Source organism: Pelophylax lessonae (assembly GCF_965119305.1).
Source record: "Pelophylax lessonae genome assembly, chromosome: 7".
Taxonomy (NCBI): Eukaryota; Metazoa; Chordata; class Amphibia; order Anura; family Ranidae; genus Pelophylax; species Pelophylax lessonae.
Window position 1 is genome coordinate 95,242,057 of NC_138774.1, and position 26,240 is coordinate 95,268,296.

General features: G+C 45.1%; 1 protein-coding gene across 1 annotated transcript in view; it reads right to left on the reverse strand.

The window, feature by feature from the left end:
- CLIC1 (chloride intracellular channel 1) overlaps positions 1 to 14,633 on the reverse strand; it is a 68,999-nt gene extending 54,366 nt beyond the window's left edge. Inside the window, exon 1 of the mRNA XM_082264440.1 lies at positions 14,575 to 14,633. Within this exon, the coding sequence (XP_082120566.1) occupies positions 14,575 to 14,622 (48 nt within the window). The 5' untranslated portion in view covers positions 14,623 to 14,633. The remainder of the gene's footprint in view (positions 1 to 14,574) is intronic.
- Between the last annotated feature and the right edge of the window lie 11,607 nt (positions 14,634 to 26,240).

The following is a 26,240-nucleotide window of genomic DNA, read 5'->3' on the forward strand; positions in this document are numbered from 1 at the left end:
AGCATCACTCTGCCTTCCCTTGGCTGTTCATTCACAGAAGCCATTGTAGTTTGATTCAGCTCTGTGACTGGGCAGGGTGGGCACAGCAGCTGCAGACCAGAAGGTTCAGAAGTAAAGGTATAGCTCTACTCCCAGCACTCAGTAAAAAGTAAAATGAAAGAGAGAAGTCCACAAGGTGGCATGTACCTAGTTAGACTTAAAGCAGAGTTCCACCTAAAAGTGAAACTTCCACGTTAAGACCTCCTCCCCAGCTCCTGTTTGTGAAACTGAGCTTCTGGAGAGACCAGTATGTGTTTCTGAACTGCAGCAAAAAAAGGTCTCCTGCCCTGCCAGGCGTAATTGGGCTGCGTGGAACAGCTGTGTAAAATGCAGGGCTGGATAGACAGAAATCCAAATCCTTTGGAAGGTGAAACTGCTCTTTAAAATGTCTCAAATGTGATAAAAAAAAAAAAAAAAAACTGTGCAGCTTTAAGGAGTTTGGTTTAAAATGTATTACCAGTATGCCACGAGTGGCATCCTCAAAGCCTGCCTGAAAACTCCTACTGTAAAGAGCAGCCCTGAAATGCCCAGGATATGGGACAATCAGTATATTGAACCCACAGAAGCAGCCACTCTTCCTGGTTTAAAACCTGCACATGCACAGTGCAATTTCCCTCCATTGTAGCAACATATTTCAGTCTTGGCTGGTATCCAGAGGGTTGAATTATCTGCTGACATCTTCCTCACATATAAACAGCAAAGTTGCAAAACGGTGCTTATTACAAAAGAACTATAGAGGCTGCCATTGCTGACCTCACCCCAAAATGGTTAAACTTATTTAATCCCCCTGGGGACCAAGTCCTATCCTGTACTGATTCATAGCCCCACTTTGGATTAAAAGCACCTCTTTTCTCCCGTTATTCCTGGCTGTAGCTTCCCTCAGTCTTATGGTGGCCATACACTATACAAAAAATATCTACAGAAATTTGGTCATCATTTGGACAGTTCGTTAGTTTTTCGGCCAGTTAATGGGCACAAATTGGTAATGGGATGTGACGTTTTTGAGCCAAAAAAAGGAAGGACAAGTTTGGAAAATTTCTGCCGAAGGAACGATAAACTGAAAAGGTTAATGTGTTTCTCGTCTAAACTGCCCTAGGCATAGGGTAAAAAAAAAAAATGAACAAAAACCAGATTCATTTATATCCATTGAACAATTTATTAGTCATTACATGATGGCACGATCGTCTGCCATCACGGTAGAGCGTTAATTTTTCTAAAAAGAGTATGAACAATTTTTCGAATAGTGTATAGCCAGCGTAAAGCCCAATTTATGGATGTTCCAGGCTCATCTCCAAGTGGACTGTTCTTTTACTCTCTAATGAACAATCAGCACTGCAGGGCTATATAATAAAACTTCCAGCTACTAGCAAATCAGTGCACAGGCAGCTCTGTCACACAGCCCCAACAGTACTGCCTCCTTATTCATAATTAAAAGATCACTGAGTGCCTAATAAGACTCAAGGTGGCAGGATGGGGAGTAGATCTAACTCTACTCAGATATTTGGGATAGAGCAATGGTCATAGGTGAACTGGGGGAAGTGAAACCTGGGTTATAGATTTGGTTCAGGAAGAAATAAATAATGTGGGGGCGGCCTGGCTGGACGCTAAACAAGATGGACACGTGATCTCCCTGCTCTCCACGGACTTGCTCTCACACTGCTCCAACGGGGGACATTTCAGCTCCCAAATGTACAAATCCCGCTACACTCGATCACAAAAACAAGGGGGCACTCCGGGACCGTCCATCTCTCCCACCCCGCCGATCCACAGCTACTTTGAGAAGCTCACCAGATTTCCACTGCAGGAGGCAAGCAATATGGCGCGCAATGCTCTTCTCTCTCCTGCTCCTCCTGAGGCCTCAGGATTGAGGCAGGCACCCACACCAGCCCTCAATGACAGCCTTCCAGGCAGGGCCACTTCTCGCAGCAAGCCCGGACCCTCCACACCAACTCTGGCTGCAGAACTACCGCTCTCCACATCCTCATCCAGCCACATGGAGCGGGACCCGCCATCTTGCCACACAGACACTGAGATGCCACAGATCTCCCCTCAGGTGGGCCCACCGGCCCCCCCCCTCATTTGCTAAGGGACACAGCATAGACTCCCCCTCTCTCCTGGGCACCCCACCAGTCTTCCAGCACTGGGGAACCTCCCCCACAGCCATACAGGCCGCTCTTGATCCCTGAAACGGCTGCAGACTACGCCCTCCGCATCTCAAACACAGGCCTTGGCCCCCAGCTCTCCGCGACCACAGAGAGCACCCCGCTCAGGGGAGCCAAATACTACTCGCCTTGCCATTACTACCCCTATGCCCCAATCTCAACAGGCTACAGACAAAAGGGCACCTTCTCCACGTCCTTTGATACTCGCACAATTGGAAGATCAGAGCGAACGGTACGAACCCTGGGACTCATCCTCAAAAATAACAGGCTCTACCCGCGCCATTACTAAAATTCCATTTATCCTCACTGCGGATGAGCTGGTTTCCTGGTGTGAACAACTTCATTCTTTGTTGAAGGTGTTGAACTCCGCGCTAAGGAATGTATAATGGGTATGTGAGTAGGCTACAGCCTCCCAGAAATATAGCCAGAGACTATATAAAAGTATGAAAATAAGGGTATGGGAATGGCGCTGTCTACTGGGAAAATATGTTGATATATTGACAGGAAAGGTGTATACATAAAATGCACAAAGATAAATAAATAAATATCAATATCCAAAGAATGCATAAAGATAAATATCATAATAAATTAAATAAGTTAAAATATGATGTGACAGTGAATTAAAGGTGCAAACCTATAAAATGTTTGGATGAATAAATAATAAGAATCAGTTGATAAAGTGACCAGGTGCATACAAAGAATATATAAAAATATAAATTAATCCAATAAAAAGGTGCAATGTGTTCAATAAAATGGCAAAATATTAAACAGATAAAGTGACCAGTGCAAATAAGTACTGAGATCAAAATTAAAGTTAATAAGTGTCAGCAAACAACTATGCTGCATATAACTGGTGTATCAAAAATAAAAAGAACTAAGTGACAAAGACTGGTGGTCCAATAAAGTGACAACGTGGTGTAATTAGTCCATATAAGTGACACATATAAGTGACACATTTCTTCATATAGAAGTACTGGAAACAACCCCGTGGTGGGTGGTAAGGTGAGGTGCTCGGTGACCCCCAAGGTAGGTAGCCCACTCACCGGAAATACCCATCCCACACAGGGGTAAAGAGTGGGTATATGGATATAGGAAATAATCCCTCTGATGGATCCTGTTCCTCTCCGGGGGTCCTGGGATAAGGGTATATCAGGAGTGCCCAGTAGGGCTCCGGAATGGTTCCTATTGGAATGCCCGGAGGATCTCTTGAGACAGGTAGAAGTCTGTATTGATGACGAAACGCGTCAGCGCGTGAGCACGCAGTCACCCCAGCAACCAGGTGCTGAGCAGCTGTGAGAGCTAATGGCTCCGAGATCTTCCTGGACGCTGACGAGCGAGGGACGGTGAGATCCCGGTGACCCAGCTGCCATCTGAGTTTGCCAGTTATACATCGTTTAATGTGCTTTTGTATATGTATTATGTGAGTGTATAGAGAAGGGGACAGGGGGGTTCTTTACCAATAACGTTTTTGGACTACTACCCTATGATCCCTCTCTTTTATATATGCTCCTTCCCATGTCTTGGCTGGATGTGCATGCGACCACTGGCTAAGGTGAATTTACATGTATGTAAGCCGGAGTCTGGAGTCACTGCTGGAGATCCTGAAAACCCCTGTGGCGGTTTGGCACGCATCCCTGGCTGAGATCTAACCCGAGTGGGGATTCATTTAAAGGCACAATATTAATACTAGCTGGTGAGTGAGCATTACCTAAGGGGGGTCACGTGGTGCGGTGAAGGCTTCTGGCTTCACTTCGTGGTATCTGGCCATCCCACCCCTGGATCTATTGTGGACTCACCTGTGTACAGGGCCAGTGCGAGACTATTCTGCACTCTAGGCAAGACCAGCTACTCGCCCCCCCCCCCCAATAAATAAATACTTCAAAATTCCCCTATTCTCGCAGCACACTCCATGCATTCCCCATACTCCCCCCTATACTTGCATCACTCGCAGTGCCCCCATCCAATGCAGAGTGACCAGTGCCCCCATCCAATGCAGAGTGACCAGTGCCCCCATCCAACGGAGGCAGCCCAAGTGGGATCTATGGCGCCCCCCTGTTCCAGTTCACGGTGCACCGTGGACGTCTGGTCACCCTAGGGTGGCAGCCAGGCTAGTAGGGAAACAAGCTGCCGTAGCTGCACCCCCTAAGCAGCAGTGCGCCCTAGGCGACTGCCTAGTTCGCCTAGTGGGAGCACCGGCCCTGCCCGTGTACATTCCTTTGTGGGGTTACACTAACATTTCAGCGCTGCTTATGTGTTGGACTCTTCTTTCTCTGATTGATACAGGAGGAGTTATGCACATTTGTTTTTTTGATTATCTATTTATGAGGCAGCAGCTATATCATATAATTATATTATCAGTTGGTGATTTATGATTATTTGAATATAATTTTAATATCCATTTCCTAAGCGCAGGGTGATTGAGATATATTTGGGCAACACTTGGTCTCAGTCTTGTTTTAATCTTTTATATAGTATATGAGTTTCAGTTTTTGAATTGAATTACTGATATAAATAGCTTTTTGATGATATTCTAATTTTATGAGATGCACCTGTACTTTATGAACATGCTGATGCCATAATTGTATAGAATATCAGTATTATACAAAGTGAACACTATCATTTCTTTTGAGTATTTGGGATTGGAACCCTAAACTGAACTTTATGCATGTTCTGTTGCACTGGATATCTACGGATATGTAAGGAATGTATGAAAAGTAAGAAATGTACTGTTCAGCAGTCACACTGATTATCATTGTTATGTGTATGGAAAATTAAAAAAAAAAAAGGGAGGAGATCACTTGTACTTGATATTCTACCAATTTGAATGAACAGACAGCGTTGAATGGTCATTCAAAATAGTAAATGATCATCACTGCGGAGCTGTGCATCTATCAGCGGCTGCTTACAAACATACACAGTCCTGCAGATAGACACACAGCCCCAAGCAATGAATGATCAATTGTGAATGGCAGTATTGGTCTCCATAGCGCCCCCTGCTACCAGAGACCAGCGCTGACACAATTTCCTCTCCTTGCAAGCAGCGTGGTCGCAAAGTGGCGGGTAAACTATCAGACAACACAACTTAGCTAGCGCAGGATGGATCCTAACATGCACATGGCCCCATGGAGGGGGTAAATAAAAAAGTTTCCAAATATTGGTGAAGTTTCTGCGGTAAATCTATTCCCCAGCTGTCATGCTGTTGCTTTGGCTTTCTGAGGAACATGTATATAAATAAGGAATTCGATCATTCTGACCCTTATATACAACGTCCCTGGTATGGTTAAAAAATATCCATACCAGATACAGCCAGGAAGCTAGCATTTCCAAAAAAAAAAAAAAAAAAAAAAAAAAAAAAAGGTCAGCAGCCAGGACCATTTTTTATTATGACAGGTTCCATTTACCAGTACCCTAAACATAGTATTGCATTTTTTTAAACTCTATAGGGGGAAAAAAAAAAAAAAACAAAATGCACATGCTTCACCCTCTATAGAGGATTCCTGTTTACGTACACCCAAAGTGGCCATTTTGAAGCCAATTTTTCTAAGCACAAAGCAAGTGACATCACCGAGTCGGCCAGTATGTGAAGTCCTGATGACTCACAAGTCTTCCGCTCACTATAGTCACAGCTAAATCTCTGATTGCGGTCCCCTTCCTTCCTTTACTCTCTGCTCCATGTTTCCTCATTGTCCTTCTGAAATGGCGCGTTTGACCCCAGGACAATGAAAGGCAAGATGAAGGGCATTACAGGAAAAAAAAAAAAAAAGCACTTACATACAAGGTCCATACCGCTACATATAGGAACCCCATGAACTACATCTGCCCCACAAAGCCCCTATCGATTTCAACATCTATCAGTATTATCTGTGTATTCGCCATGCTTCACGATGCCTATAACACCACTGCATATGCACACACATTTTAAATATTTTCAAGGGAATCCCAGCAGCTGTACATGTATGTATGTATGTATATATATATATATATATATATATATATATATATATATATATATATCCTTTAGTATTAGGACTGCATACAGTGATGGAATACCAAACATACTGAAAAAAAAAAACATTTCTTGGGGTACACTGTACTACACACGTGCGCAATGAAAAGGGGTTAGCATTGTATAATGGCTGATTATACATTAAGCTACAGAGTGCAATCAGGAATATCAAATATCTCATTTCCGTTACAAATATGGGGCATTAGTGGTTCTTTTAAATAAAAGTAGACTCTGGTCTGGTTTACAGGCCCTTGGAGCTTTTTTTATGCCTCCAGCCATGTATATTATGTTTCAGGAAATGCACTTGTCAAAATACTAAGGGAAAAGGTAGAGGGAGTAAACCCAACCAGATGGGAATAGCAAACTTTACTCTACAATGGTCAGACAGATCTCATCAATGCGGCAGACATACACTGACAACATGACCTGCCCTTTATAAAAAGTCAACTTTCCCAGCCTCTGTCATCATTCCCCATCTACCATCCCCCTTCCCCCTTCCCCACCCACCTAAACCTGTTCCTCTACCGAAGGGCCGATGTAATGATTATCCAGGGGTGTTCCATGCTGCATGCAGCTTACAAATAAAATACTTTCTGCAGGTTTCTGAAACTCAATTTAATGTTAAAAACCACAAGAAAAATCAGCTATTTGCATGTCGCTTTGCATTTTCTATACATCTGTCAAAAAACAGAACATTTCACTGCGGACTGAAGCCTAGGAGACCTAAAAGGAAGAAAAGTTCTGTTGCTATTTTTTAAATTTTTTTTATGATATTAAAAGAACAGGGACACTTTAAATCAATACTGGGGTTTGGTAAAGTATAATCACCCAATGGCTTTAATATTTGTCTGCTTGGCAAACTAAGGGCTCATTCACACCACATGCAGGGGGATGCCTTTTTGAATGCATTTTCACTACATAGAAATTTCAAAATCCAGGTTATCCTTTGGGCAGAGTTTACACCAATGTTCTCCAAACTGTGGCCCGTGGGCTAAATGCAGTTCTTTGCTTGCCTTTACTTGGCCCTCAGGTCACCCATTCCTCCACGCCAACACCAGCAACGGGGCACCATTCCTCCCCACTGACACCAGCAAAGGGGTCACCCATTCCTCGTAGGCTAAATGCAGTTCTTTGCTTGCCTTTACTTGGCCCTCGGGTCACCCATTCCTCCCCGCCGACACCAGCAACGGGGGCACCCATTCCTCCCCGCCGACACCAGCAACGGGGGCACCATTCCTCCCCGCCGACACCAGCAACGGGGGCACCATTCCTCCCCGCCGACACCAGCAACGGGGGCACCATTCCTCCCCGCCGACACCAGCAACGGGGGCACCATTCCTCCCCGCCGACACCAGCAACGGGGGCACCATTCCTCCCCGCCGACACCAGCAACGGGGGCACCATTCCTCCCCGCCGACACCAGCAACCAGGCACCATTCCTCCCCGCCGACACCAGCAACGGGGGCACCATTCCTCCCCGCCGACACCAGCAACGGGGGCACCATTCCTCCCCGCCGACACCAGCAACGGGGCACCATTTCACCCCGCTGACACCAGCAACGGGGCACCATTCCTCCTTCTACTGACTACAGGCACTATGTAACTTTCTTACTTCTATTTGCCACTCCGGCCCCCTTAAAGTCTGAAGGACAGTAAAACGCACCTTTATTTAGACAGTTTGGATACCTGTGGTTAACACAATTACAATGCAGTAAAAAGGAGTACAGCAAGCTGCATTGTTTTCACACCACAAATGCATGTAAACGCACAAAAAAATCCAACACATAAAAGCCCAAAAGGAGAAAGATGTGATCTCAAAGAAAATGCAAGAACATGTACACCCATGTCAAATGTACATTCAAAAACGCACAGTTTCAGGTGTGAATGGCCCCTAAATGTCTGCGGTCCCAGCTCCGGCCAGTCTCTTAGCCAATTATGAGGAGCCTTCCTTCCTTTATAGATTGCACAGAAAGCAGAAGAAACATTGGGAAATCTTTTACACATTGCTCACGTAAAATTATAATCATTTAAATGTCATTTTAAAAGTAATTTGCATTTTTTTAAATCTGCAGCTTTCATTAAAATCACTGATCACCTTGCCAGAAAAGTCCTTGCACTGGGACTTCCTGCTCTAGTCCTTATGCATTTGAACATGTAACGGCTCCTGTTTGCTGAGGTGTAAAATCCCCAGAGCTTTCTGGCACCAGGGAGCCACACGTGCTGTGTACAGCTGCCAAAGCAAGAGACTGCCTGTACCCATCTCTGCTCAGGTAAACGCCGATGTTCACCCAAGCATGTGTGTGCAGCGCATTTCCCCAAACACGAAAATGGCAGATTTGAGAAGTGCCAGACTCGCACACATGGCTAAAGGTTGATGCAGAAGCCATCACGCTTACCCAAGCATAGCTGCTATTCATCTGCATTGCCAGCTGTATGCGGCTCCCTGCGCCCCAGAAGGAACCAGGGATTTTAGGTCTTAGCACATAGGAGGTGCTAAGCATCCATGTGTATGAGACTATAAGGTGACAACGATCTGTTCCGTCTCTCAGCTGTTAGGTAGGCCATACACAGTTCAGCAGGAACAGCCGAAATTCAAACCGTGTATGGGCAGGCTGAATGTACCAAGTTGATCAATCCACTTGGGTATTACCAGCATGCCGAGTTTTACCTTCAATGACCGATAGCGGCTGCTATAGCTGCTAGCAATAATCACTGTCTTCTCCCAGTGGGGACAGCATCCAACACGGTCTGTGTTGGTGGAGGAATCAAGTGAATTGGTTTCAGAAATTAGCTTCGTGTATGGTCAGCCTTACACTGCAAGTGGCTGTCTCGACACACTTTTTTCCCCCGGTATGGTCCACAGTTGTCACCATCATAGGCGTGCGCAGGGGGGTGTGCCTGGGCACACCCTAATCACTCTGTGCTGTGCCCATTCCCCCTACTGCTTGGGCCCCCCATGTTGTGCCCCTCCACCGCAGTGCTGCTGGCTTCCCTCCTTCCCCCCCCCCCCCCGGCTGCTGCTGATGTTTCAAGATGGAGAGTGGGGGAAAGGGCTAATCAATATGTCATAAACAGGAAGCCGCTCAGCACAAAGCACTTCCCATTCATTCACTCTCCAGTGCAGCAGAGAAAGGCGTGTGTGTCTGAGCTTTGGGGTGCACACCCTAATGCAATAGGCTGCACACATTTGTTCACCATCATGAAACCCACCAGCAGAAATGCCATGCAGCCATTGCTGGAGTGAATGTAGATAGGAAGAGGCTGCAGCCAATCAGGAGCAATGGAGCAAAATTTCTGAAGGGACAAGCTCCAAAATGTTCCTCATACGGGAACAGAAAGAATGATATTCGTTTAATGTGGACCAATTTTGAGAAAAATCAGAAAAGAAAGACTGCGCATGATCAAAAAAAAAAAAAAAGCCAGTCGTATGAAAACTTTCGTTCATCGGTTCTGATTTGCTGTAAATCAACGAGGAAATTCTGACAATCGTTCGCACAATTTTCTTACATTGTGTACCCCACATTAAGGTCATTGCATGCAGTTGCTGGTGCCGCCATGCAGTTGAATGGGTCACATTCAGTGGGCAGTACTGCCCAATAAATACGACAGTGGGGCTCCAATTTTTTTTTTTTTTTTTTTTTTTTTTTTTTTTTTTACGTACCGCAATGCAAAGTGGCTTGGTATATGTAATCCCGTTCTGCTGTCTTTGCAGCATAGAGGGGAACGGTTAGGGGCTGTAAAAACTCAGCTAACCTAAAAATGTATACCGGTCCCCAAACACAAGTGTAGATGAACCTTAATAGTGTGATAGGGTGGCGGCACAGTGGTGTAGTGGTTAGCACTTTCACCTAGCAGCAAGAGGGTCGCTGGTTCCAATCCCAACCATGACACTACCTGCCTGGAGTTTGCATGTTCTCCCTGTGCCTGCGTGGGTTTCCTCCGGGTACTCCGGTTTCCTCCCACACTCCAAAAGACATGCTGGTAGGTGAATTGGATCCTCTATTAAAAAAAAAAAAAAATGGCCCTACTGTGTGTGAATGTGAGTTAGGGACCTTAGATTGTAAGCTCCTTGATGGCAGGGACTGATGTGAATGTATAATGTATATGTAAAGTGCTGCGTAAATTGACAGCGTTATATAAGAACCTGAAATAAATAAATAAATAGGGTGCCAACCAAAATAAATGGCAATGTGTTGAAAATAGATGTGTGGGAGACAGGACTATGTTTTAGCCCCCATTCACACTGGGGTGACGCTACTTCGCACCGCGACCTCCGAGGTCGCGGTGCGAGCAGCGCGCCGCGACCTCGGAGCGGCCGCCACGGACTTCGTAACATTGAAGTCTATGGCGGTCGCCTCCTGGTCGCCCCAAAGAAGCTCCGGACCCTTTTTCTGAGTCGGAGCGACTTGTGTCGCTCCTATCAGAACGGGTCCGCAGCTTCCCTATGGGAGGCGACCTGCGGCGACCTGTGAGGCGACCAGGTCGCCTCACAGGTCGCCCCAGTGTGAACGGGGGCTTAGCACCACATCCCTTGAATGTTCTAGCACAAAATATTTTGTACTATAAAATGCACCAATGTGACTTTATATACACATAAACAATAATAAAATATTAATAAATCAGACCGAAGGCTGCAACATGGATGGGAGTACAAGTCTCCTTTAACATGGTTAGTATTAATATTGTGAGGACAGGACTTCCCCATTTCTTGTCGGACACGTGTCAAAACACATGTATAGTTTATACATAGTGTTACAGCAGGGGAAAATAATAAAATATATTTTGACAGCAGAATAATAATAATAATAATAATAATAATAATAAGGTACCAAAATGCGGCGCAATTTTTTATTTATTTATTTTTTAATAAAATGTAATATTATCCTCCATTGTTTTTATATAGCCTTTGCTAAAATATAAAAAAAAAAAAAAAAAATTAGGGCTGACTTGTGGGGTAGGGACCATGCTCTGCCATGGCATTGATGTAGTGGGGGGGGGGGGGGGGTCACCCTCGCTCAAAATGCAGGGATCCCAGGACTAGTAGCTTCTAATTTTATCCCAATAGGTGAGGCATTAAAACTGCATTACCTGGAGATTCTAGGGCAGAGAGCCAATCAGCTTAATGAGAGCAGATCCCACCACCTATGGGTGCGAGCTAGGTCACAATCTAATTAAAGGAAACCTGTACTGACCACCTTCTGAAAATGCTACCTGCCTGGCATTCTCAGGGGTTCAGTAATTCAGAACCCCAGGATTGATATAAGAGCCTGGCACTGACAAATTTCAAAATGAGAGAATAGCAATGGCAGCCTCATCTCAGAGCAGGTTTCATTGATGAATGATCCAAGCGTACGGCAGTGACACCAGAGAGTCACAAGCATAGACATATTTTGCAGGTGTCACCCAGATGACAGATCTCATTATCTATGTAGCTTGACAACAAGCGGTGTTTCACCTATAAAGAATCTGAGCTTTGCCAGGAGTTCGGAAGTCTCTTTCTTATTTTGCCTTAGGCATTGTATTCAATGCACCCTGAATTGTTGTAGTAACTAAAACTCACAGGCTGTCCTTGAAAGACTCCCATCATATCACTCCGAGCTCCTAGTACTGATCTGCCAAGCAGAAAACTAAAGCCGGTCATACACTGAGCAAATTTAGGCCAATTCCTGATGAACAGCCAATATGCTCTCAGTGATCGGATCTGCTGCTCCATTCAACAAAAGCTGGTCTTTTGAACAGCAGCTTCGTCCAATGAGATGCAGACACAGATTGGGTATTCTGACAGCAGTTGAAGGTGGCTGTCAGGATACAATAGCCAGGCAGGGTGCTTCGTCCATCCATGTAGTTTAGAATGGATAGAGGAGTTTGTTAGATTTGCTTCAGTCAGAATGAAAGTAATCTAACAATGTATGGGCAGCTCATGGGCTTGTCTCCGCCGCTGTTACATATTCAATGTTTGCAAATGCTGTGAAAAACACACCTGGGGCTTTTTTTTTTTTTTTTTTACGCGTTTGTGATTTTATTTAACATCTGTGACCGCCCTTGGGTTGGGAAGGTGGAAGTTTGCCCTATGTAAGGCCTTGTTCACACTGGTGTACCATACCCTGTCTGTCCGCGTTTAGGGCCGTGCACCCGCACAGATGTCAGACTGGGAGCAGCGGCTGTGTCCCTGCAGCATCCCAACTGATCTGAATGGGAGTGCCTGGGCATCCCTGCGTGAGCAAACATGGCCCACACACGTGTCCATGTGAATGAGCCAGATTCACACTTTCACGTCGCATGTGATTCGCACAGAAATCGCACCACATTCCTGTGCAAATCACAAGCGTTTCTGTGCGGTGCGATTACAGCCCATCATTTTGTATGGCTCAAAATCGCACTGCATCCACAAGAACAAGGTCCAGGCACCTTTTTTTATACCAGACTGGAACCGGATCTCATGAGTGTTCATACCCATGAGATCCGATTCAGGGAAATGCACTGAAATCTGCGACCGGCTTTTGGGGTGTGGTTAACTTTTAACTGACACCTGCAGCAGATTGCATGAAGACCATGCGATTGCAGCGATTCCTGTGCATTTCACGCAGGGGCAGCTTTCCCCCCCGTCGGTAGAACACAGTGATTATTACCTATAACAGCCACTAGGGGTAATCGCATTTAAAATTCAGTAGGCTGCATGTACGCAAGTCGATCGATTCATCAACTTGGGTACTTCAGCCTGCCCAAGCATGGGTCGAATCGCTGCAGGAACCAGCTGAGATTCGAACCATCTATGGTCGCCTTAAGGCTGACTATAAACTATACAATCTCATAGTACAATGTACAATCTTCATTAGATCACCCAACAACTATGAAGTACAAGGGCCTTATATGACCCTAATTACATGGATTGTTTTGGTTTGTCCTCATATTACATAGGCTTGATAAATCTAACTGAACAGAGATTGTGCAATCAGATTGTATAGTGAATGGCCAGCTTACATGATCATTTAAATTGGATACAAATTTCAAAAAGTTATTGATGGCGCTATATAAATCCTGGATAATAAGAATAGTTACGCTGCCCATTGATCTGACTGCTGTGGTCACATGACTGTTACCCATCACCCAACCTGACAAATCTCTCCCCAAATGGAGGATACTGAGAAGGATCTGTTATACACTCCACCAATCCTGAGCCTTCACAAAAAGGAAGATCCCATCCACTCCACCAATCCTGAGCCTTCACAAAAAGGAAGATCCCATCCACTCCACCAATCCTGAGCCTTCACAAAAGGAAGATCCCATCCACTCCACCAATCCTGAGCCTTCACAAAAAGGAAGATCCCATCCACTCCACCAATCCTGAGCCTTCACAAAAAGGAAGATCCCATCCACTCCACCAATCCTGAGCCTTCACAAAAAGGAAGATCCCATCCACTCCACCAATCCTGAGCCTTCACAAAAAGGAAGATCCCATCCACTCCACCAATCCTGAGCCTTCACAAAAAGGAAGATCCCATCCACTCCACCAATCCTGAGCCTTCACAAAAAGGAAGATCCCATCCACTCCACCAATCCTGAGCCTTCACAAAAAGGAAGATCCCATCCACTCCACCAATCCTGAGCCTTCACAAAAAGGAAGATCCCATCCACTCCACCAATCCTGAGCCTTCACAAAAAGGAAGATCCCATCCACTCCACCAATCCTGAGCCTTCACAAAAAGGAAGATCCCATCCACTCCACCAATCCTGAGCCTTCACAAAAAGGAAGATCCCATCCACTCCACCAATCCTGAGCCTTCACAAAAAGGAAGATCCCATCCACTCCACCAATCCTGAGCCTTCACAAAAAGGAAGATCCCATCCACTCCACCAATCCTGAGCCTTCACAAAAAGGAAGATCCCATCCACTCCACCAATCCTGAACCTTCAGAAAGGAAGATCCAGGTGTCTGATGGATACAAATAGAAATATTTAGAAACTTTTGTAACACAAACAAAATACAAATCTTTTTTTGTTACAGAAGTTTAAAAACAAATCTTCATGTTTGGACACATGACTGATCAGAAGCACTGAGACCCCAATCCAAAACACTATCATCACCAGGGATCAGATTTCTGGAAATCAAGTCCAGGGATCCAGTCCTGCTGAGATCTGAGTGGATATAATAGAAGGATGGGGAATCCACCTGTTGCTCAAACATTACTGATCACACAAGTCATCGGTAACAATGTAACATGCTGTGCTGTGTACAGGATACAATGTAACAAGTGTTGTATACAGGATACAATGTAACAAGTTGTGCTGTATACAGGATACAATGTAACAAGTGTTGTATACAGGATACAATGTAACAAGTTGTGCTGTATGTAACATGCTATTTACCTTGACGAAGAGCTCCACCTGAGGCTGGTCGGGGTCGTTGAGCTCCATGCCTGCTCTGGGATGGTTCCTCGGCAGGGACAGAGAAGTAGTTCGGAGGGAGTGCGGGGAGCGCTGTGATCAGTCTCTGGGCTGGGATTGGATGGTTCCTAGGAGCGGAGACCCGGGGAGCGCTGTGATCAGTCTCTGGGTGGGGTGGGAAGTGACTATAGGAGAGGAGTGACCACCGCAGGCAGCGGGGCAGCACGATGGTTGGAGAGCGCCGATTGGAGGACTCAGAGAGGTGGGGGCGTGTCCAGGACGTAGAGTGACAGCTCAGGTTGAGGAGTGGAGAGGTGGTGTAGGTGGGGAAGGTTGGGGTGGGGGGTGCCTGCAGGCACTGAGTGGTACAAGGGGGGAGGGAGGGGGCACAGACCTGCTGGTCACTTCTCTGGAATTTTTATATAATTTTATACAAACAGAAGGCTCACCGCAATTATAATCCACACCCCTGAAAACATGTCAGCTGCTCCATGTTATTGTGTTCAGCTTCTGTGTCTCAATCAGTTCTACTAAGTGACACAGAGACTGACACTCTATAGGAGGGGTCCCCAAACTTGCTACATAAAAGGGACCGCTCACTGTCCTTAGAGGGGCAGACTGCGGCCAATGTGGTCAGGGGAGGAAGAAACAATACCCCATAGTTGGTGTCACTGGCAGGAATTACACTCCACCAATGGGGTCAGCTGGAGGAAATGTGTCCATCAGTGTCAGTACCGATTACACTGCATGGTGTGTGTCAGTGGAAATTATACTGCCCCATCACTGGTGTCATTAGAATGAATAACATTCAATCACTGGTGTCAGTGGAAGGAATAGCATGCCATCACTGGTATCAGTGGAAGGAATAGCATCCCATAACTGGTGTCAGTGGAAGGAATAACATCCTATCACTGGTGTCAGTGGAAGTAATAGCATGCCATCACTGGTGTCAGTGGAAGGAATAGCATCCCATCACTGTTATCAGTGGAAGGAATAGCATCCCATAACTGGTGTCAGTGGAAGTAATAGCATGCCATCACTGGTGTCAGTGGAAGGAATAGCATCCTATCACTGGTGTCAGTGGAAGGAATAGCATGCCATCACTGGTGTCAGTGGAAGGAATAGCATGCAATCACTGGTGTCAGTGGAAGGAATAGCATCCCATAACTGGTGTCAGTGGAAGTAATAGCATGCCATCACTGGTGTCAGTGGAAGGAATAGCATCCTATCACTGGTGTCAGTGGAAGGAATAGCATGCCATCACTGGTGTCAGTGGAAGGAATAGCATCCCATAACTGGTGTCAGTGGAAGGAATAGCATGCAATCACTGGTGTCAGTGGAAGGAATAGCATGCAATCACTGGTGTCAGTGGAAGGAATAGCATTCAATTACTGGTGTCAGTGGAAGGAATAGCATGCAATCACTGGTGTCAGTGGAAGGAATAGCATGCAATCACTGGTGTCAGTGGAAGGAATAGCATGCAATCACTGGTGTCAGTGGAAGGAATAGCATTCCATTACAGGTGTCAGTGGAAGAAACAGCATGCAATCACTGGTGTCAGTGGAAGGAATAGCATCCCATAACTGGTGCCAGTGGAAGGAATAGCATGCCATCACTGGTGTCAGTGGAAGGAATAGCATCCCATCACTGGTGTCAGTGGAAGGAATAGCATGCCATCACTGTTATCAGTGGAAGGAATAGCATCCCATAACTGGTGTCAGTGGAAGGAATAGCATGCCGTCACTGGTGTCAGTGGAAGGAATAGCATCCCATAACTGGTGTCAGTGGAAGGAATAGCATGCCGTCACTGGTGTCAGTGGAAGGAATAGCATCCCATAACTGGTGTCAGTGGAAGGAATAGCATGCAATCACTGGTGTCAGTGGAAGGAATAGCATGCCATCACTGGTGTCAGTGGAAGGAATAGCATCCCATAACTGGTGTCAGTGGAAGGAATAGCATGCAATCACTGGTGTCAGTGGAAGGAATAGCATGCAATCACTGGTGTCAGTGGAAGGAATAGCATTCCATCACTGGTGTCAGTGGAAGGAATAGCATGCAATCACTGGTGTCAGTGAAAGGAATAGCATGCAATCACTGGTGTCAGTGGAAGGAATAGCATTCAATTACTGGTGTCAGTGGAAGGAATAGCATGCAATCACTGGTGTCAGTGGAAGAAACAGCATCCCATTATTGGTGTAGTCAGAGGAACAGCATCCCATTATTGGTGTCAGTGAGATGAACAGTATCCCATTATTGGTGTCAGTCAGAGGAACAGTATCCTATTATTGGTGTCAGTCAGAGGAACAGTATCCTATTGGTTTCAGTGAAAGGAATATAATCCCATCGTTGGTGTCAGTGTAAGAAATAGCATCCCATTGTTGGTGTCAGTGGAATTGTGCTCCATCAACAATGTCATTTGGAGGAATAGTGCCCATCGTTGGTACCAGTGTGAAGGATTACGCTTTATTATTTGTGGCAGTGGAAAGGATAGTGCCTAATCATTGGTGTTGGTGTAAGCAATCGTGTCGTTAGGATGAATTGTACCCCAAGAGCCACAATAAGGCAAGCAAAAAGGCTGCAAGTAGCCCACAGGCCACATTTTGGGGACCACTTCTCTGAAAGTTTGTGTAGAGGATTGTCGTTGGCAAACCCTGAATTATGTGTTTAAATGCAGGGCCACTAAAAGGATTTGTTTGAACACAAAATGCAGCAAAAATGTTGTGTTTGACCTGCTTTGCTAGCAGCATAAATGCATCTCAAAAGGACCTGCTGCATCCAAAGAAGTGCAACACAAAGCACTGTGTCCTTCACAGACCTGCAAAATAAACAGGAATCTGCTGACTCATACAGATGCATCTTATAAAATTAGAATATCATCAAAAAATTAATTTATTTCAGTAATTTAATTCAAAAGTGAAACTCATACAGTGCATCTGGAAAGTATTCACAGCGCTTCACTTTTTCCACTTTTTGTTATGTTACAGCCCTATTCCAAAATGGATTAAATTAATTTTCCTCAAAATTCTTCAAGCAATACTTCATAATGACAATGTGAAAGACGTTTTTTGAAATCTTTGCAAATTTGTTTAAAATAAAAAAATGACATGTACATAAATATTCACAGCCTTTGTCATGACACCCAAAATTGAGGTCGGGTGCTTCCTGTTTCCACTAATCATCCTTGAGATGTTTGATTGGAGTCCACCTGTGGTAAATTCACTGGATTGGACATGATTTGGAAAGGCACACACCTGTCTATATAAGATTAGCAGAGCATGTCAGAGCACAAACCAAGCCATGAAGTCCAAGGAATTGTCTGTAGACCTCCGAGACAGGATTATATGGAGGTACAGATCTGGGGAGGGTACAGAAAAATTTCTGCAGCATTGAAGGTCCCAATGAGGACAGTGACCTCCATCATCCGTACATGGAAGAAGTTTGGAAGCACCAGGTCTCTTCCTAGAGCGGGCCGCACGGCCAAACTGAGTGATCGGGGCAGAAGGGCCTTAGTCAGGGAGGTGACCAAGAACCCGATGGTCACTCTGAAAGAGCTTCAGCCAGGGCTGACTCTAGCGGGAACTTTGAGAAGGGCGGCAAATTAACGCCCAAGATTTTTTTTCCAGCAGTTTTGTGTGTCATACAGAGACGGGCACTCCGCTGCCTTGTAAAAAGGCCGCCCTGCTGCACTCAACATGCATACTCATAGTAGCCGGGTGCGAGGGTGCTTGCACACAGTCTAACACCAGCTGTTAAACACCCTAGCCTGTCTATATACTACCCTAGCCTGTCTATAAATACTACCCTAGCCTGTCAATATACTGCCCTAGCCTGTCCATATACTACCCTAGCCTGTCAATATATTACCCTACCCTTTCCATATACTACCATAGTCTGTCTAAATACTACCCTAGCCTGCCCCTAAACTACCCTAGCCTGCCCCTACACTACCCTACCTGTCCATATACTACCATAGCCTGTCTAAATACTACCCTAGCCTACCCCTATACTACCCTAGCCTGCCCCTATGCTATTCTAGCCTGTCTATATACTACCCTAGCCTGCCCCTATACTACCCTAACCTGCCCCCAATACTGCCCTAGCCCTAGCCTGCCCCTATACTACCCTAGCCTGCTCATATACTACCCTAGCCTGTCTATATACTACCCTAGCCTGCCCATATACTACCTTAGCCTGTTGATACACTACTCTAGCCTGTCCATAAACTACCCCAGCCTGTTTATATACTACCCTAGCCTGTCCATATACTACCATAGCCAGTCTAAATACTACCCTAGCATGCCCCTACACTACCCTAGCCTGCCCCTATGCTATTCTAGCCTGTCTATATACTACCCTAGCCTGCCCCTATACTACCCTAGCCTACCCCTATACTGCCCTAGCCTGCCCCTATACTGCCCTAGCCTGCCCCTATACTACCCTAGCCTGCCCATATACTACCCTAGCCTGTCCATATACTACCCTAGCCTGTCCATATACTACCCTAGCCTGTCTATATACTACCCTAGCATGTCTATATACTACCCTAGCCTATCCATATATTACCATAGCCTGTCCATATACTACCATAGTCTGTCCATATACTACCCTAGCCTGTCCATATACTACCATAGCCTGTTTAAATACTACCCTAGCCTGCCCCTAAACGACCCTAGCTTGCCCCTATGCTATTCTAGCCTGTCTATATACTACCCTAGCCTGCCCATATACAACCCTAGCCTGCCCCTTTTCTGCCCTAGCCTGTCCATACACTGCCGTATCCCAATGGGATATCATCCATGGGAGCAACCTCTTCACTGCACATGGGCCCTGAAGGGTGGGGGGCCCACTGTGCTGATACACACTGCATCCATGGATGCCCTAGGACGCCAAGATGGGGGAGTTGTAACATGGTGGTTTGTCATATCATTTTTCATATAGACAGGGTGCTGTTGCATGTAAATTTGACTTCCTGATAAATTTAATTTTAGTTTTATTTATCATGATATAAAATATTGGATGTGGGGGCCTTTTGGTGAGTATGAGTTTTTTTTTTATGGGGGGGGGGGGGGGCAGCATTTAATTCTTGGACCCAGGGAGCATAATGTATTTTGGCTTGCCTTGGCCCCAGCATTTCTCTGTGGAGAGAGGAGAACCTTCTAGAATAACAACCATCTCTTCAGCACTCCACCAATCAGGCCTGTATGGTAGAGTGGCTGGACAGAAGCCACTCCTCAGTAAAAGGCACATAACAGCCTGCCTGGAGCACCTGAAGGACTCTCAGACCATGAGAAACAAAATTCTCTGGTCCTATGACACTAAGATTGAACTCTTTGGCCTGAATGGAAAGCGTCATGTGTGGAGGAAACCAGGCACCAGTCATCACTTGGCCAATACCATGCCTACAGTGAAGCACGGTGGTGGCAGCATCATGCTGTGGGGATGTTTTTCAGCAGCAGGAACTGGGAGACTAGTCAGAGGGAAAGATGAATGCAGCAATGTACAGAGACATCCTTGATGAAAACCTGGACCTCAGACTGGGGTGAAGGTTCATCTTCCAACAGGACAATGACCCTAAGCACGCAGCCAAGAAAACAAAGGAGTGGCTATGGGACAACTCTGTGAATGTACTTGAGTGGCCCTGCCAGAGCCCCTGACTTTAACCCAACTGAACATCTCTGGGGAGATCTGAAAATGGTTGTGTGCTGACCAGGGCTGCTGTTAGAAATTGTGGGGCCCCATACAGACTACCTGTCAGGGCCCCCCAAGAAAATATTAAAGATATATTTAGCTTAAGTTACAACAAAATCACTATTAACAGACACAAATACAATGTAACTCACATAATTCCTGCTAAATCTAAAAGAAAAAACGATGTTAATAAATAAAAATTAAGATGAGATGGAAAAAATATATAGGCTGGGCAGTTGGAGCTCTGGGATCAGAGAGACAGAGGGAGAGAAACAAAGTTACAGATAAACTCGGGAGCAGAGCTAACATTAGAGCCAGTGCTGGGAGGGGGGCCCACATAGGGAGGGGGATTAGTGGGGGACAACTGTCTTTCTCAACAGATAAAAGCTGATAGCAGGGAGAGGGACAGAGATCAGATTCAGGTGCTGGAAGAAGATTTCTGTATTTGTTGTCCATCACTAATCCCCCTCTCTGTGTGGGCCCCCCTGTGTGCTCGGGCCCCCTACAAGAGGGCTGGTGGTCCCCCCCTATCAGCGGCCCTGGTGCCGACGCTCCCCATCCAACCTGATGGAGCTTGAGAGGTCCTGCAAAGAAGAATAGAAGAAACTCCCCAAAATAGGTGTGCCAAGCTTGTAGCATCATACTCAAAAAGACTTGAGGCAGCAGTTGGTGCCAAAGGCGCTTCAACAAAGTATTAGGCAAAGGCTGTGAATACTTATGTACATGGGATTTCTTTCCTTTTATATTTGTAATAAATTTGCAAAGATTTCAAACAAACTTCTTTAACGCTGTTATTATGGGGTATTGTTTGTAGAATTTTAAGGAAAATAAAGTATTTGATCCATTTTGGAATAGGGCTGTAACATAACAAAACGTGGAAAATGTGAAGTGCTGTGAATACTTTCTGGATGCTCCATATTTTCAGTGAAAAAAAAAAACATGTCACCAAACCATCAGTAGCAGATCCTTTAACTCTCTGCCTTTTCTTCTTCTCATAGTGCATCCTGGTGCCATCTCTTCCCCAGATAAGCAATAAACACCTGCACCTGGCCATCCACATGATGTAAAAGAAAACTTGATTCATCAGACAAGGTCAACTTCTTCCAGTGCTCTGTGGTCTGTTTCTGATATTCACATGCTCATTGTAGGCACTTTTGGCTGTGGACACGGGTCAGCATTGAACGTGGGTCAGCAAGGGACAGATCTGTGACTACGCAGCTCCATACACAACAAACTGTGATGCACTGTGTGTTCTGACACCTTTCTATCAGAACCAGCATTAACTTTTTCAGCAATTTGAGCTACATTAGTTATTTTACTTAATCAGACTCCATGGGCCAGCCTTTACTAACCACATACATCAATGAGCCTTGGTCGCCCATAACCCTGTCACCGGTTTTTCTTCCTTCGACCACTTTTGGTAGGTCTTGACCACTGCGGGCTAAGAATGTTCTACAAGAGCTGCAGTTTTGGAGTTGCTCTGACCCAGTCGTCCAGCCATTATGCTTGCCCAAATTGTCAGTTTAAGCCCTGGTTCACACTGGTGCTTCTTTAGCGAGATTTCAAAACCACAGATCACTGTTGATTTCATTGCAGCTTGCGGCTTCATGCGTTTTAGGAGCGTTAGTGATTTATTAGCGTTTTTGCAGTTCCTTTAATAGAAAGGAAAAAATCTAAAAAAAACACGCTATTAGTAGTGTCTAGGAGCATTTAGCAGCGTTTAGCGTTTCTGCTGGAAAATGCTCCAAGAAACTCTACAAAAAATTTTTTTTTCTGCTTCTAGACGCCAAAGCTCAAAAAACACTGATACCCTCAAGAAAAGGAAAGGGTCCCGCGCTAATGTTAGTGTAAAGGCTGCAGCCCCCCTAAGAATATAACCAGAGGTTATATAAAATGTTAAAAAAATTGGACGGGATGCAAAATCCAGTGAAAGAAATCCATAGCCGTGCCGCTTCCCAAATAGCAATAGGAACTAAGTGAAGTTGGAGTGCTCGTGATCCCGCTAGTATATATTGCACTCACCAGATTAAATAACCCCACATAGGGGTATTACGCCAAGGTATAGCTAGAGTGTATCTCTAGAGTGGGTCTCACTCACTGGAGACTCCAAGAGGTGGACGCCTCTATTCCCGGATAAGGGGTCTGTTGTGCCAAGCTTATCCGCAGGTTTCAGCAATCTTTAAATCGTAAGGTATTCCCCACATGCAGATAAAAAAGGAGGGACAATATAGTGTGATACCGTTTTTGTTAAAGTTTATTGAAAGCAAATTACAGGGTAATGTAGATATCTTAAAGCACTGTAACAGTAACTCCCGGCATGCAAGCACATTCCAAAGGCCAGAAACGGAAGTGACATAATGTAATGGTGCTCTACGTGTTTCGTCATCAGAAGCGGCATCAATCACGTTTCTGATGACATTTGATGACAAAACGTGTAGAGCACCATTACGTCACTTCCGTTTCTGGCCTTTGGAACACGCTTGCATGGTTGCAAGGACTTTTTACATTTATATTTGTTTGGAACACCTGATCGTTCACCATTGTTTATTTATTTATTCAGGATACATCTATTTATCTAGTTGTGATATATTTCATCACTATATGCACTGAGTCGCTTTATCATTGCACTTTAGTGTGTTGCTGTGATTTATTTCACCTTTAATCATTGGTTTAACCATTTATTTAATTATTGATTTGCAGATGTTCGCAATTCACATATGATTGCACTTTAATTGATTCACTTCATTCACATAGTTTATATTCACTGGCCTTTGCCGGCCAATTTATTGTTGGGATATCCATACTTACCGGCTTGTATCTTTTGAATATTACTGACACTCTATTTAAATTTGTACTCTATCTCATATCAACACTTCCTTTATACTTACTAGGCCTCGTCTCCCCAGGCAGCGCCACCATCCCGTCCAATTTTTTTATCTAATAGCCTAAAGTAGTGTGCATGGACACATAAGAAAATACTATTTAGCTTCTAGGAGCAGAAAAAAAATGTTAATACCAGCTTCTAGGTGGAGCTTAAAAACCACTAGTGAGCATGGAGCCTAAGGGGGGCAGGCTCAACTCATACCGTCCGTATGACCGTCCAAACAGGTTTGTTCTGCACTTTTATTCATCAATGCAAGTTTATAACATAAACCAAACAAAACTCAGGTCAGTTCCTGAATAGTGTTGAGCGAACACGGACTGTATTATTCGTGTTCGTACCGAATAATTGGATTTTTTTTACCCGAACACGGACACGGACACTTTACTGTATGTTCGGGTAAAAATCCGTGTTCGGTCGTTTTATTTCCGGGTTTTGCATGCTTTGGCGCTCTTTTCATGGCGGGCTTTCAACAGCCAATCAACAATCGTTTAACTGGTGTGCCTTAAGCCATCCCAGCCATGCCTGCAAATGTCTTAGTAGCTGTGATTGGCCGTCTGAAGCATGTGACCAAGTCTTTATAAGTTCGAGGCAGCCGCCGCAGCAGCGTCATTCTGCTGCTTAGCTAAGGGACAGAGCACACATCAATGTGCTGGCTGCTGATTAGGGAAAGATAGGCAGGAAAAAACCATTTGTGTCCGGATAGAATTGAGGGACAGGTCGGAGTGTTTAGGCAGGGCGAGTTGTAGGCATTTTAGGGATAGAGTCTGCTGAATTATAGGGTCAGTGTCTTCTACAAACTACAATCGATATTGCTGTGTGGGGGGTGGGGTGAATCTGCACTCAATCCTGATCTACGATCTCTTCTCAATCCTGTTAGGGACAGAGTCTGCTGAATTTTAGGGAAACTGTGTTCTACAAACTACAATCGATATTGCTGTGTGGTGTGGGATTGGAGATAGGCAGGTGTCAGTGATCCACATCCATTTTTCTGTGTGTGAGCTGCAGTGAACACAATCTTTTTGGGCTGCAGTGAACACAATCTTTTTGGGCTGCAGTGAACACAATCTTTTTGGGGTGCAGTGAACACAATCCTTTTTGGTGTGCAGTGAACACAATCTTTGTGGGGTGCAGTGAACAAAATCCTTTGTGGGGTGCAGTGAACACAATCTTTTTGGGGTGCAGTGAACAAAATCCTTTTTGGGGTGCAGTGAACAACATCCTTTTTGGGGTGCAGTGAACACAATCTTTTTGGGGTGCAGTGAACAAAATCCTTTGTGGGGTGCAGTGAACACAATCTTTTTGGGGTGCAGTGAACACAATCTTTTTGGGGTGGAGTGAACAACATCCTTTTTGGGGTGCAGTGAACAAAATCCTTTTTGGGGTGCAGTGAACAAAATCATTTTTGGGGTGCAGTGAACACAATCTTTTTGGGGTGCAGTGAACACAATCTTTGTGGGGTGCAGTGAACACAATCTTTTTGGGGTGGAGTGAACAACATCCTTTTTGGGGTGCAGTGAACAACATCCTTTTTGGATTGCAGTGAACACAATCTTTTTGGGGTGCAGTGAACACAATCTTTGTGGGGTACAGTGAACAGAATCTTTGTGGGGTGCAGTGAACACAATCTTTGGGGGGTACAGTGAACACAATCTTTTTGGGGTGCAGTGAACACAATCTTTGTGGGGTGCAGTGAACACAATCTTTTTGGGGTGGAGTGAACAAAATCATTTTTGGGGTGCAGTGAACAACATCCTTTTTGGGGTGCAGTGATCAAAATCCTTTTTGGGGTGCAGTGAACACAATCTTTTTGGGGTGCAGTGAACAAAATCCTTTGTGGGGTGCAGTGAACAGAATCTTTGTGGGGTGCAGTGAACACAATCTTTGGGGGGGTACAGTGAACACAATCTTTTTGGGGTGCAGTGAACACAATCTTTGTGGGGTACAGTGAACAGAATCTTTGTGGGGTGCAGTGAACACAATCTTTGGGGGGTACAGTGAACACAATCTTTTTGGGGTGCAGTGAACACAATCTTTGGGGGGTACAGTGAACACAATCTTTTTGGGGTGCAGTGAACACAATCTTTGTGGGGTGCAGTGAACACAATCTTTGGGGGGGTACAGTGAACACAATCTTTTTGGGGTGCAGTGAACAACATCCTTTTAGGGTGCAGTAAACACAATCTTTGTGGGGTGCAGTGAACAACATCCTTTTAGGGTGCAGTGAACACAATCTTTGTGGGGTACAGTGAACAGAATCTTTGTGGGGTGCAGTGAACACAATCTTTGGGGGGTACAGTGAACACAATCTTTGTGAGGTGCAGTGAACACAATCTTTGTGGGGTGCAGTGAACACAATCATTGTGGGGTGCAGTGAACTCAATCTTTGTGGGGTACAGTGAACACAATCTCATACTTCTGAAGATTTGAGGGTGCTGCCTGTTCCATACTCCCCCTACTCCTCATCTAGCCTTTTAGGGGTACAAACAATAGTAATTGGGGCCTAGTGTGGTTGTGTACGTGTGATATACATACACTTTTTTTGGATCATATTTTCTATTCCGCTATTTAATCAAAAACCTTTGGGGATCAGTTAAATTGGGGGATAGTCTGTGTTGGTACGTGTGAGAGAGATCCACCTTTCCAAGTTGTTGGGGTTCATCTCATACTTCTGAAGGTTTGAGGGTGCTGCCTGTTCCATACTCCCCCTACTCCTAGCCTTTTAGGGGTACAAACAATAGTAATTGGGGCCTAGTGTGGTTGTGTACGTGTGATATACATACACTTTTTTTGGATCATATTTTCTATTCCGCTATTTAATCAAAAACCTTTGGGGATCAGTTAAATTGGGGGATAGTCTGTGTTGGTACGTGTGAGAGAGATCCACCTTTCCAAGTTGTTGGGGTTCATCTCATACTTCTGAAGGTTTGAGGGTGCTGCCTGTTCCATACCCCCCCTACTCCTCATCTAGCCTTTTAGGGGTACAAACAATAGTAATTGGGGCCTAGTGTGGTTGTGTACGTGTGATATACATACACTTTTTTTGGATCATATTTTCTATTCCGCTATTTAATCAAA